Source organism: Siniperca chuatsi, linkage group LG11 (assembly GCF_020085105.1).
Source record: "Siniperca chuatsi isolate FFG_IHB_CAS linkage group LG11, ASM2008510v1, whole genome shotgun sequence".
Taxonomy (NCBI): domain Eukaryota; kingdom Metazoa; phylum Chordata; class Actinopteri; order Centrarchiformes; family Sinipercidae; genus Siniperca; species Siniperca chuatsi.
The window spans coordinates 13366059-13379703 of NC_058052.1; the positions used below are offsets into that span (position 1 = coordinate 13366059).

General features: G+C 38.8%; 2 protein-coding genes across 2 annotated transcripts; one reads left to right on the forward strand and one right to left on the reverse strand.

The window, feature by feature from the left end:
• Positions 1-2812: 2812 nt before the first annotated feature.
• Positions 2813-9919, forward strand: rab23 (RAB23, member RAS oncogene family). The gene is made up of 7 exons (XM_044214074.1): positions 2813-3306; positions 5800-6033; positions 6588-6673; positions 6966-7122; positions 7239-7321; positions 7419-7511; positions 7604-9919. Exons 2-7 carry the CDS (start codon positions 5879-5881, stop codon positions 7735-7737), a joined length of 708 nt encoding a protein of 235 aa, XP_044070009.1. The 5' UTR covers positions 2813-3306; positions 5800-5878; the 3' UTR covers positions 7738-9919.
• Positions 9920-10642: 723 nt separating this feature from the next.
• On the reverse strand, positions 10643-13442 carry bag2 (BCL2 associated athanogene 2). Its single transcript, XM_044214075.1, has 3 exons — positions 13149-13442; positions 12676-12785; positions 10643-11590 (listed from the first exon to the last, which is right to left on the reverse strand). The coding sequence occupies exons 1-3, from the start codon at positions 13268-13270 to the stop codon at positions 11196-11198; spliced, it is 627 nt and encodes a 208-aa protein (XP_044070010.1). The 5' UTR covers positions 13271-13442; the 3' UTR covers positions 10643-11195.
• Positions 13443-13645: the final 203 nt, after the last annotated feature.

Here is a 13645-nt window from a genome sequence, read left to right on the forward strand (position 1 = left end):
GTCATTTTTATGACTCTGTTTTCGCCGGCTGCAAAAGGAACGTACGGGGGCACCTTCACTACATAACAAACGCACCCAGTACGCTGAAATGCAGATTTGTCCTTTCTAGAATACAATATAGTAGCAAGTTTTAGGTACCCGTGTATTTATTTATCGAGACGCTTTCTGCAATTAATAATCAAATTTAATGGAAACTATTCAAAACTATTGAGCGTGAAGTTACGAGTCCAATAAATATCAATGATCATCAATAAATATGCATGACACTGCATAATAGGTCTGCAGTAGAGGAAAGTACATTTACTCAAGTATTGTACTAAAGTGCAAATACATGTGCTTTACTTTCCCATTTTTCTATTTGATACTATAGGCCTACAATGCCTATGCCTTTTATACTTATACTACATACTTTTCAGAGGGAATGATTGTACTTTTTACTCCACCATACTTATTAGAAATCAATAGTTTCTAGTTACATTTCACATGAACATTTTAAATATTTAAAAAAACATGAGCTCATAAGATACAACGCACTGATACCTAACATTATATGAATTAGTTAAAACTACAGTAGCTCCATCTCAAACATTAAAATGCAATTTACACGTTGATGCATCAGTATTGACAATCTAATAACCTAATATATAATTATCATGTAGCGGGCCAATTTTTCTGCAGAATGACTACTTTTACTTTGATATTTTTTGTACATTTTGCTCATAATACCTCTGTACTTTCACTTAAGGATTTTGAATGAAGGACTTTGACTTGTATTGGAGTATTTTTTGATTGTTTTATTGGTACTTTTATTTAAGTAAAGGATCTGAATACTTCTTCCACCACTGAAGTTAGGGGCATTCGGTTTGATGTTTTGGTATAGACATAAACCCAGGGCTGGATTAACCCTCTAGGACTCTGCAGGGAAAAAATGAGCTGTGGACCTCTACTGACTAAAGTACACCTAAAAACACCAAACCAGTCAAACAATGAGACTGTAGGTTTAAAAAAAAGTATATAAAATAGTGCCTATTAACATCACTAACTACTTAAAAATGTGGACAAAGTTAAAATCCTGATCAGCATTTTTTATGTCAACATACTAACTATGAGTATTATATATAATACTTATTGTACATTTACCATATTATTTAAATTTAAATTGTACTCACTGGTTCGGTGCTTGGTGCCTGAAAGCAAATAGGGTGCTGCGAGTGGTCGTCCACTCTGAGCTGCCCCAGAAACTCCCAAAACACACAGAATCCTACCCTATGAGATAGAAAAACAAGAAATGAATCATTTTAGACTATACAACCTTTGCATTGTTGGTAGCTATATTGTTGAATTTGGCCTCCAATAATGGAATGATATTATAAACAAAGGAATAATACTAAAGAAGGTTCCTATAATAAATATAATCCACATATGTAAAGTTAACTTTGGCTTATCACCACTTTATGTCACTACTGCAGCTTTTGTAGTCTTAGTGAGGGGATTACTTACTTAGCCGACTGAAAGAAAGGTGACCACCCCTCTCCAGCTGTAGTCGGCCATCCTTCTCATCTGGTCCGGGGTAAACACATCTTCTCTGTTGTCATGGAAATCCTGGATGTAGAGTCTCAGTCTTGATGCAGTGTGTATAATCCTGAGGGCTGGGAAAGATCCGTCGCCTCTGCTGGATGCAGCAGACCAGGGGAAGTGCTCCACCTGTCGCAACAGCCATCTACACACCTGTGGGGGGAAAAAACATGAAAGTACAACAGAGTGAGTGAGATAAAGAATCACTGAATTATTAAATGAGTGATAAGAATGCAGGAGACTTTCATCAGGTTGTTTTTAATCATGACTTTACCTTGGTCTGTTACAGCCATAAATACCTTAGTTAAAAAAAATACATACAACACAGTGACTAAAAAGGTGATAATAAGATTTGCTGGAGACTTTTCTTAATGTTACTAATTATTACCTTACCTCGGTCTGTTACAGCCACCTACACCTAACTAAAAAAACATTATAGCACAACAGAGTGAGTAAAATAAACAATCTTTGAATTACCGGTGAGTGAGATTAAGACTTGCTGGAGACTTGTCATTTAGTATTAACTTACCTTTGTCTGGTATAGCCACCTACACCTTATAAACAAAAATACCCATAACGGTATAACAGAGTGAGTAAGATGAAGAAACTCTGAACTATAAAATAAGTGAAATTAAAATTTGCAGGACACTTTTGTTAACGCTGTCTTAGGCATCTACAGCTTATTGTTAAAAATAACAATCAAAGAACAAGCATGGTAGCTTGCTGCCATCAGTGTGTGAGTGTGTGCGAATGGGTGAAAGAGACATATTAGAATGTGCTTTGCATTGAAGCGCTACATAAGTGCAGTTCATTTAGGTGTCCTATACATCACTATTAAAGGCAGATATAAAAAAAGCCCTGGTGCAAGATGGCTTTCCTCACATTTCCACCTCTGCCTCCTCTTTGTGGAGGAGCTGAGGCCTGAGGTTGAGGGCGCACGCTCTTCTGACCATTGAGGAACTGAGGGTAGACCTTCTTCAGGTTGCTCCACTTGCTGCCCAGGAAGCCCCTGATGCTGAACATGTACATGTGGGTGCCTGACAATCAGCTGCTGAGGAACAGCAACAAGAACTTTACGGGAACTTTAGAACATGTACATTGAGCATGAGTCACTGTAAACGACGGTAAGAGAAAATACCTGATTCAGAGTCCCGAGCACACTCTCCACGGGCTACCAGTTGGTGGCAGTAATGCGCCATTTCGTTGTTTATCACCCGCAAAAAGCTTCAATAAGAAGAATAAGAAAAAGCGGAGGAAGAAGGGTTGACTCTCTTGCATGCTGCACTCTTTGACTCTGCTGCCTAGCAACAAACATTAGCGAGCTAGCCAGCTGCCTGATTAGCTACTTTCATGCGCAACGTAGTTAGCTGCAACGTAGGCTCGGGGATAGACAGCAGTGCCTTTTCATCCCGTAAATGTCACAGATTTCACTCAATTGTCGAAGTTAATTAGACTTTATCTGCCGTTTTGAAGCGGAGAACATTAGGTCTGTACAGCCATTAACTAGATATCATTAACGGGCGGAGCAGAAGATTCTTTTCTCTGGAAAAAGGGGCTAACCTTAGCTAGGTAACGTAACCTTAGCACCAGAGTCACTAGCGTCTCCTCTTGCCACAGAGAAGAGCAGAGAGAGGCAGTAGCGTTAGATATGTGATTGTGGGTTAGTTGGCTGGTTAGCTCATCTAAGTTAATGTTGGCGGACACTGGTTGAGTTGAAACGTGATTTTACAGGTAAGAAACTGCCCACTCTATGGGTTTGCTAGCTTTTCATTCTTTTCTTTCCAACAGTTTCCTTCAGTCAGCTTTAACGGACTGTAACTGTTACCAGCAGCTGCTTGGTACCTGAAGACCCTCCTGCCAACTGCTCAACAGGTCATATCTTGACCAAGGCAAGGGAGTCTGATTTGAGGGAATAAAGCAGAATAAAAAGTTGATTGAATATTTAATTCCTCTCACGGACTTTGGAAATACCAGCTACAGCAACAGTAAACCTCAACAGAAAGGAGTAGTTACAACTTATGGTAATATAATATTTTTACTCTGTCTGTGCCCTAACACATTGGCTTTAAGGGTGCCCCTCCTTGAGCCCTGGGCAAAGTAACGGTGAGTCTGTGAAGATGACTCACTGTCTAGGAGGAGAGGTGTATTATCTTCTGCATACTAAACAAAGTTGATTCATATGTGCATTATAATGCATAGGATACCTTGCTGCCATGCTATGTATAAGATAAGTATATGTTTCAGATTCCCTCTCGTCTTTAAAATATGTAGTGTGAGTGGGGTAATGATCTCATTGTAGGTAGAAACATATCATGATAACCAGACCCACAATATAGATAGGATAGTGCAGGTATGGAAAATTACCTAATTGTCTAATTGGTGTTCATCATACTGGAGTTGATGGTAAAAGGGAGTCAAACTGGAGCTGTCATTTTCAGCTGGCACTCTGGTGTTTTAGAAATTATTGTGGGAGAAGTCTGATTCATTACCTTGTATTGTTAAATTGCCCCACCCTATTATTGATGGTAAGAGCATAATCTTTGAAATAAGATTTTCAGCCGTTGTGTGTTAGCCGACTTTCTAAAACTAGTGGTCAACTCTTCTCCAAAAATAAATTATGTTGTCCTGTGGTTTACAGGTGGTGACACAAAGCAATAGCCTGTGGAGAGTGCATAGCCAGCTTCACAACCCCCCACTTTGACTCACTTTCTGTGACCCTAAAACAACACAAATAGAAATGATTACACTGATATATGAAAGAACTGCACGTGTCTAAATTGTCTTGTGAATCAAAGTGAAAAGAAAGAAGGGGGTCTTGAGTCTTCACATAACATGACTTAGATCAATTTAAGAGATTGCCAAGGTGCTGTAAACTAATTTAAAACATCATATTTAAAGATTGTACAAATAAAGAGCAGGCTGTTTATTTTAAGCCATGTTTTGCCTGCATGTTATAACCACTACTGCGTCATGCAGCTCAATTACAGTTGAGGAATAATATTTTCTACTGCAATACATACTGAGACTCAAATCCACACAGGCTGTTGGACAGCACAGTCGCACAGCAGGTTGTCTGTGTCCACTGGGAACAGCTTTCCCACAATATGTTGTGTATCATTGCACTCAGCAGCTACACACATATAACTATGGAAGACCCAGTTGCTATGTGGAGTCTGCTGCTCTCAGTGCTAATGGAAGAATAAACACATTGCACAGTCACTCCAAACAACTTCCTTGTAAAATTTACAGCAGTTAGTTCAGTGTGAGCACATATAATAGTTTAAAGGGCAATTCCAGTCAGTGTGTATATAAAGCCCTTTACTAGAGTGCACTCCCTGCCCAATTTAATTCTTGCAGGAACCTGTAGTGCTGAAAGTAATTGAATTTCAAATTTGACAAGCTATAACAAATTGCAGTTGGATACTTTTGGAGTTTTGACTGTTGGCCAAACAGAAGAAGCAATTGCTTTAGGCTCTGGTAATTTGAGATTTTGTTGTTATTTTTTGACATATACAAAAAGATTAATTGAGAAATAAGATTAATCAATAACTGTTGCAGCCCTAGTAACTTGTAATACAAAGGTACCTGTACAATTTTTGGTTGTACTGGATAAGATAGGTTGTCGCTTAGTATTGTTGTGTTTTGTAGGCAAATCTGAGCAAAACTTTTGTAGCTGCACAGATCTCATCCATAGATTAATCAGTTTGCTGTCTCAAATTGGTTCAGTTTGGTGTCTAATAAATGCTAAAGCATCTAGAGGCAAGGAAATAGTTTGCTTGTAACTGTTCTCTGATAATAGCAAGAAGAAATCCATGTTAAATTATTGAAGAAAGAGAGGTCACATTGGAGTACAAACTTAGCATTCATTGTAGCCACAGTTACTGCGTAGAGACTACATTTTCTGTGACTGAACTGAAAGTTAAAGTAGCATTAAGTATTTTTTCACCAATATAGGGCATATTCTAAACCAAACTTGACCAGCATTGGTACAACAGATCAACTGTATAACTAACCATTATACAGTAACAAAGTTGAACTTGTGCATATTTGCTTTACTACTAGACTGATAACTGTCACTGACACGAGGGCTTGAAATGATCAGGATGTGTTAAACAGAGAGAATATCTGAGTTTCACTCATGTTGCTGTTTCTGCTGGATGTGTTTTATTTATGGTATTTAAACACGTGTCACACATTAATGTTTTGTGTATTTTACACTTTCAGGTGGTATATGTGTTCGTGTCACATCACACAAACTACCCAGGCAGAGTGGAACTGAGAAAACCAGCCAGACGTCGCCACCATGTTGGAGGAGGACATGGAAGTGGCCATCAAGGTGGTCGTGGTCGGCAACGGAGCTGTCGGCAAGTCCAGTATGATCCAACGTTACTGCAAGGGCATCTTCACTAGGGACTACAAAAAGACTATCGGAGTGGACTTTCTGGAAAGGCAGATACTGTAAGCTTGTTTCACAGAAGTTCTCATTCCTCTATTAATTATAGCCTTTATTTATAGTTATAGTAGTTATAGCGTTTAGTCACATGGTGTGACTATTTTTCTCTCAGCTTATTGGAAAGTTGACAGGCAACAACTGCAACTTTACCAATAAAGAATTTTTAATGAAGATCCCACAAGGTGCATAATCAGTGCATATTGATGAATATTGGATCTTTATGTCAGTGACATTTCAGGAGTGACCAGGAAAACTGCTTTTGGTGTAACAAATGTGTATATTGTATATTAAAGTGCTCTTATTTAGTCATCAAAACTCAAATAGTACGATATTGTAAATTGTTGGAAAAAACACAATTATTTTATAAGCAAATTAAATTACTTAGAAAACAGTGAGATAAAAAGTTTTGTCACCAGGTACAGGACTTACAAGTGCAGGTTTGGCAAACATTAATGAATACAACAGAAAACCTAGTGTGATGTGCTTGGCAGGATATTGTCATGCTGACTGTAGAGAAATTATTACATAATTTCCCCTCATTACCTCCTAATTGTTATAGTGTAAATGATGAAGAGGTCCGACTAATGCTGTGGGACACTGCTGGACAGGAGGAGTTTGACGCCATTACCAAGGCCTACTACCGTGGTAAGATGCTGCCACTGTGACAAATATAACACTGCTGCTTTGGGTCACTGACTTCCCCGAGGTCAAGTTTTTATTCGTCACAGATTTTATGGTTGAGTGGCAGAGCAGTATTCAACCAAAGCACATGCACTGTGAATCTCCAGCGTGGCCTGTTCTGAAGTTGACCCAATGTTTTTACATCCTCAAGGAGGATGAATTATGTATCACATTTATATCAGAATAGATTAAGTCATTTTTAAAAGAATGAACGGCTTGAAAACATGAACTGTTGGTGTGTTGTCTTGCATTCCAGGTGCCCAAGCATGTGTGCTAGTCTTCTCTACCACAGACAGGGAGTCGTTTCAGGCTATTGACAGCTGGAGGGAGAAGGTGGAGGCAGAGGTCGGAGATATTCCCACAGTTCTAGTGCAGAACAAAATTGACCTCCTGGAAGAGACTGTTATAAAAAAGTAAGTAATAGTAAGTATAGTAAATAAAGGACAAATTGTAATGTACCAATGTAATTAAAGCAATATAACTTATCGTGAATTCAAGAAATGTTGTATTTTCTTTACTTGCATTGCAGCGAGGAGGCAGAAGCTTTGGCTAAAAGGCTCAAGTTGAGATTTTATCGCGCTTCAGTAAAAGAGGACCTTAATGTCACCGAGGGTGGGTTACTGAAAATGTGACAACTGGTCTAATGCAAGTAAACAGTCTCATTCTGGATGTTCCTGTCGTAACATTTCTGCTGCTTCCCTCTTTTTAGTTTTTAAGTACTTAGCAGAGAAGTATCTTCAGCGACTTAAACAGCAAACAGCAGAGGAAACAGAGGTGGTCCATACAACAAGCAATAAAATAGGTAAGGAGTCTTTCTGTGCACCTTTTTATGTTACGCTTTATGATTCTGTCTTGAGGAGGGTGACATTACTCATAAATTGTGTTTTTCCATAGGTGTTTTTAATACCACAAGTAGTAATGTCTGCAACCAGAGCTCCAGCAACGGCAGAGAAGTCATCACTTTGCGACCTAACAAACAAAGGACCAAGAAGAGTAAAAATCCATTTGGAAGCTGCAGCCTACTCTAGATAACATCATTTAACTTTAGTGACTGACTATTGTTTCTCAGACTAGATTGGTCATTGTTGTATTCTGTGGAGGTAGCCACAATTAGAGACCAAAGCCCAAACAGACTGGGAAATACTACTCTATACTACTTTAATAACCTGATGTTTAAAGTTGTTTCCCCACATTGATGGTTGAATTTTCTTTGATTAAGCCTAGGATCTCCATCAATGATCTGCGCACAAAACCTGTCAACGTTTATACACTCTTGGGTCCTCCTTGTAGTTGCCTTAAGTAACAGCTGCAGCTACAGTACGTGTATGTTGTGTCATGAATTTAATGATACTCAAAAAAAAAAACAGAAGATGGTTTTTACAGTCACCCAGTCCTGTTTTGACATTTCAACTGTGCAATATGTTTGCATGTATTGTAGAAGATACACAGATTATTTTGTACCATATTTTTCTAACTGTCAACAGAATATGGTTCAAACTATACTGTTTATCGTGGACGAAACACTATCGAATCCAGAGTTAATTCTCTGTGCAGAAGTATTTTTGTACGAATCAGAAAAACAGTGTTGAGTGATATTTTCGCTGAAGTGTTGACATAGTGCCAAATTTCCTCTTTCTGAGCTGTAGTTAAATATTAATACTGCAGTGATATGGATGTAACATGAAAATAATAGAATGTGCTTCTATGTATAACCAAATATCATTAACTATTGACACAAACTAGTCCTCTATATGACTGCTTACACTACACTTACAGATTTGTTAACCAAATTCTAAGACTTTCACAAAGTCTAGGACTTTGTGATGTAAAACACGAGTTGAATTAATGATACTCTGCTCTTTGAGTCATAGTACCTCAAGTCACAATCAGTTATAGCACATGTTTTTGATTGCAGTTGTTTACATTTTACATATTTCATGCTGTGCCTTTCTTTAACTTTGGTACAGCTTTGAGTAACTCATTGGTTAGCCTCAAGAGTAAATAAGTTTCACTACCTATGTATTCAGACTTTACTATATTTCAAACAGTTCAAACACTAAACATGGTACATGTACATTTGAATGCCTGAATATGCAAGCTTCAGTTTCTTCTCACTACATGAGAAGACAAAAAAGACCCAAACTAATGGTCAGTCCTCAATACAGCGATTGTGAACTGTATGTTATTGCCTTGTCTGCATCAAGCCATTTCCAAAACTCATTATCTGAAAGACACCAGTTTACCAAGCACAAAGAATTATGTGGTGATGTGGAAACATCTTAAATCTCTTGTCTGAAACTATGAACACTTCCTTATTAATAGTTATAATTCTAAGTATTTTACTTGGAATTAGAATACATAGGACAACTGGGAATACCTGTGCATGCACATTTTTCTCTTTTTAAAAAGTTTTGTAACTGATCTTGGATTTTCTGTTAGAACCTTTTCCCTGATTCAAATGAACTTTATTCTCAAGTTGAAGTTCAGATGGGACTGTCTGTTGTGAAAATCCCAAAAGGGGCTTAAAATGTGTTCCAGTTATACCATTGGTACTAAGATTGTGTCATATTTCAAGCTTTCTCATTTAGTTGTGCGTAAACAGTGCTGTTTTGAAAAAAAAAAAAAGTGTGGCATAACCTTGCATGCAAGCCTTTTTTTCCCACATCAGTGAATGTCCAACCATGGTTGCAATGCCACAATGCCTTGTCCATGTTTACATTCTCCCCCATTGACCACCAGTAAGCATTTTAATCTCTACTCTTGCTGTTTGTTTAAAATTGCCTGCACAGTAAATCTGTAAATAATTATTTCTCAAGCTTTCTCTTATTTGTAACATTGTGTTTACTTTGCCTTTTTGACTGAATGGATTTAGCGCACTTTACCATTAAAATGGCATATAATCTTAAAGAACCATAAGTTAACTAACCATACTTATGTGCTGTCACTCAGGTGTTGTAATAATCTTTGTGTCTGTTACTCTACTTTTCTCAAATGACTTCATAAACCAATTTCACACATTTAGATGGACAAACCAACATGTGTATGCTTTCAGCCTGACAAAAACAACACTCATTGTTGGATTTTTGTTTTAACAGTTAAAAATGTATCACAACTTGAAGTGTGCCACACAGCTGTGCACCTGATGTTATGTTTGGGGGGGAAAGTTGATGGTGATCTGACATAAATAAAACTTTACTTTTTTCTTGGGCATCGAGTGTGTAGTTTCAAATGACAATTATCTTCTGCCAATCTTGTAACCAAAACTTTGTGCATTTGGTCAGAGTTAACAAGGCCAATAGGGACTAGAGATAATCTCAAAAGTGTAAACGGTGTCACTAAAACATGGTGTTGCCTGTACCTGTGGCGGTCTTCACATAAAAGTTAAATAAGCAACTTTTTCAAGAGCTTTCAACCACATGTCACTCTTCTTCAGCAGATGGGAGTTTGCTCAGACTCAATCCGCTGAGGAAGAACATGCGATGTGGTTAAAAGCTCCTGAAAAAGCTAGTAAGTGGACCTTGAGTTAAAATGATGTTGTCAAACCTACTTAGATGTTTGTAGCTGATTAGCAAGTGACTTGCTAGCACTGTGTGCTATCGCCTTGTTTTCTATAGCTTCATACAGTAAATGATTGTTTTGGCTAGGTCTCCATTTTTAAAAGCATTGTTGACGGCAACAGGATACAGTCTATAGACTAGCCTGAATAAATAAAAGTACTGCTTCGTCTACTGTATTTGTGTGTAAGTATATGTGCAAGTAAGTGAATGTGTATGCTACTGGATGGTTAGGTGCAAACAATAGGTCCCCTGAAAACCAACCGATAAACGTGACAGCTTGGCCACTGATAATGTAAGTACTGTTGTGCTGTTGTATTCCCATCTATTACAGCAACAGGCCACCCTTGACATATTCAAAGACTTCTCTACTTAACACTTATTAGACAGTGTGTTTTTTTATTTACTTTTTGGACACATGATCTGACATAAAAACTGCTTTGTGCAAACATGAAGTAAAATCCACAGCTTAATGTGATTTGTGTTGCCTTCATACAAAGAGGTAGTGTATGCACATCCAAAATCCTTACCAAGTGCCTGATTTAGAAAGGTGAGACAATGAAAGAGAAAAAAGATACTTCAGCATTGGATTCATTGTTTGTCAAGCACTGGGTTTTCCAATAAACTGACCAAACCTGCTATGGAGCACTATTCCATTGTATCTTTTTCTGTCTACTTAAGTGCACATGTGAACACACATTGTGTACTGGTATACACATTAAACCATCCATATTGATAGGTTAGTGAAAATGACAATAATTTGAGGGTAAAATGTGAGAAATCACTGTAAATGAAGGCCCTAAGGTTCAGTATTACTGTAAAGGACTCATTCACAGCTACATGCAGAGTCCTTCTAAAAGTTAGTACAGGATTACAACAGTTCTTTGTGAGGTTAGTGGCATTAAAGACATTTTATGTTTTGGTGAGGAGTCTTAATGACAGCCATTGGCTTTTGGGTCCTCCAGTTTTTGGTGATCCATGATCTTGATGTTCTTCTCAGCATTTTCAACGTTCCTCAACAAAGTCTCCAGCCTCCGCTTGATCTTCTTCTGGTCCTCCAGGGCACAGCTGATCACTATGGCCTGAAACTTCTGGTCGATGGGGACGGGCGGGGCCTCAGTCACACAGGCTGCGTGCAGGGCCAGCAGCCGCTGCCGGCCGCTCTCCATGTCGTCCAGTAACTTCTTCACCATTTCATCGATGATGGACGTGGCCCTGCGCAGCGCCTCCTCCTGCTGGGAGTTTCTGATTGTGCCTACAGAGATCTCCACGGACAGCGTACGGCCCATTAGACGGTTTGCAGTTAACTCTAACTCTTCTCTCTCCCCTAGAAAAGACAAAACAAGAAAGAAAGAAATGCTGCACCTTTAAAGAACAAAACACACTGGCTATGCAGTGGTGGACACAATAATAAGAATGCCTATGCAATCTACTGTACATTGGCTCAGTGTCGCTTTACTGCACGAAGATTCTGGTTTCAAATCCCTGCCCTTGTTCTCAGTGTGTAGTCTGCTCCCAGCACCCAAAGACATACAGTGATTATCCTAATGCATGGTGGATCCAGCCCAGATATGATGTTATGTAATCCAACAGGATGGCCCTGCATATCTACTACACGTGTTTATTTTTTAAGACTGTCAGAAAGGTGTCGATTCACATCTATGATCATTTTTAAAACACTGGTTTGTTGCGCTTAGGAATTAGATTACATTATGTTGTATGTTTTTTTTTCACATATTGTGTTATTTGCAATTTTGTCCAGCAGATGAAAATAATAACACAAATGCCCTACAATATAATACAATTGAGCAGTACAACAACGCAATCTACAGCCTCCAAAAAGAATGATACATAATACATTATAAGGTGCACAATGGTGATATTTATGGCAGTGTTACTGTATTGGATTGTACTAGATTACACTGTTCATGTCATTTCCAACCCCTTGTATGTACAGCACTGTTTAGTTAGGCTTTGGTGACTATTGTATTTATGTAAGGTGGACATACTTCATTTTGGAAATGAGAAAATTTGGACCCATGTAGTCGGTACGTACTGTATGTATACTGTATGATCATTTGAATGTAATAACCCTTTATGTATATCCTATAATATCAAGTATAGGTCACTAGGAGGAGAACAAACCCTATGAACGGGTGTGGTGCAAAAATCCTGTTGCCTTGTTCCTTTTTTTAAATCCCTTGAGGTCCCTGAACACCACCACCCAACTACAGTGAAGCATCCAAAGCATAACCCCACTGGATCACAATGTTACAGTGAAATCAGAGCAGCTACAAAAATACGTGGATTAAAAACACGCCATTGAGTACTCCACAGTCCAACAAGGTGTATCAGACTCTACAATATTCATTGTTAAAAACACAGTAAAGTTGTGACAGTCTGCAGCCTCACCAGCACAGATGTTACGCATTTCTTGTCCGTTCTGTATGGACTGAATCATTTCCAAGATGCCCTCCCTTTCCTGCTCCATGGCCGATGCTGCTTCGCGTAAAGTCTCCACCCTAACAGACAGAGACAACACATGACCACTGCCATCCATTTACAACCACATCCTTTCACTGTGAAGAGATAGGAACAATGACTTAACCATCTGAGTATCAGAATCAATCCACATGTTAAGAGTATTGTATGAATATAGGAATGATCCCACTACACTTTAAGACACACCTTACTGTATTTTCACAAAACGTCTGAACTGTTTTGCTGCAGTTTTAATCGGTGCAACAACCACTTTCTCTCTCGTCTAGTAAGAAGTACGTTTATATTCTATTTATTATAAAATATGTGAGCAACCGTACAAAATACTAATGCTTAAAGCAGCCCCTCCAGTGCACTGTTTGTACCACACATGCTAAGGCCCGTACCTCATTTCCAGCTGATCCAAACTTTCCAGGAGTCGTCCGGAGCGATCTGCCATAGACAGGGTCCTGCTGAACTTGGCGCAGGGAACTTCGTTCATTTTTGCCTGTATTTTAGCTTGAGCCATAATGGCGAATGATGATGATGATGATTATTATTATTATTATTATCCGTCCCGGAGAGAAATCCTTCCCGTGTGCGATCAACACTCCGAGCTGTCCAGCTGACTGTAGCTCCTCCGGCTGCTGCAGCCCACGGAGAGAACATTTCCTAACATGGGCTGCAACTTCCTTCACTCGGTCCTCACAGAAGTTTCCCGAGGAGCCCAGAACAGTGGTTCCCAATGTCAGGTCCGAGGACCCTCTAGAGGTCCCTGACAGGCTCCCAGGGTCCCCACACATACTTAGATTTGGTTATTTCATTCCCTACACATTTCCAGATGTGTAAATGTAACTGTTCTGACAGTTGTAACTTATTTTTTAATTTCTATACTTAACAAATG

Bases quoted from the DNA above. Each gene is read 5' to 3' on its own strand.
- rab23 (XM_044214074.1), top strand. From the start codon at position 5,879: ATGTTGGAGGAGGACATGGAAGTGGCCATCAAGGTGGTCGTGGTCGGC. The intron at 6,674-6,965 runs GTAAGATGCTGC...CTTGCATTCCAG, and splicing joins TACCAAGGCCTACTACCGTG to GTGCCCAAGCATGTGTGCTA. The intron at 7,322-7,418 runs GTGGGTTACTGA...CCCTCTTTTTAG, and splicing joins GGACCTTAATGTCACCGAGG to TTTTTAAGTACTTAGCAGAG.
- bag2 (XM_044214075.1), bottom strand. From the start codon at position 13,270: ATGGCTCAAGCTAAAATACAGGCAAAAATGAACGAAGTTCCCTGCGCC. The intron at 12,786-13,148 runs GTACGGGCCTTA...TCTGTCTGTTAG, and splicing joins TTGGATCAGCTGGAAATGAG to GGTGGAGACTTTACGCGAAG. The intron at 11,591-12,675 runs GTGAGGCTGCAG...TGTCTTTTCTAG, and splicing joins AATGCGTAACATCTGTGCTG to GGGAGAGAGAAGAGTTAGAG.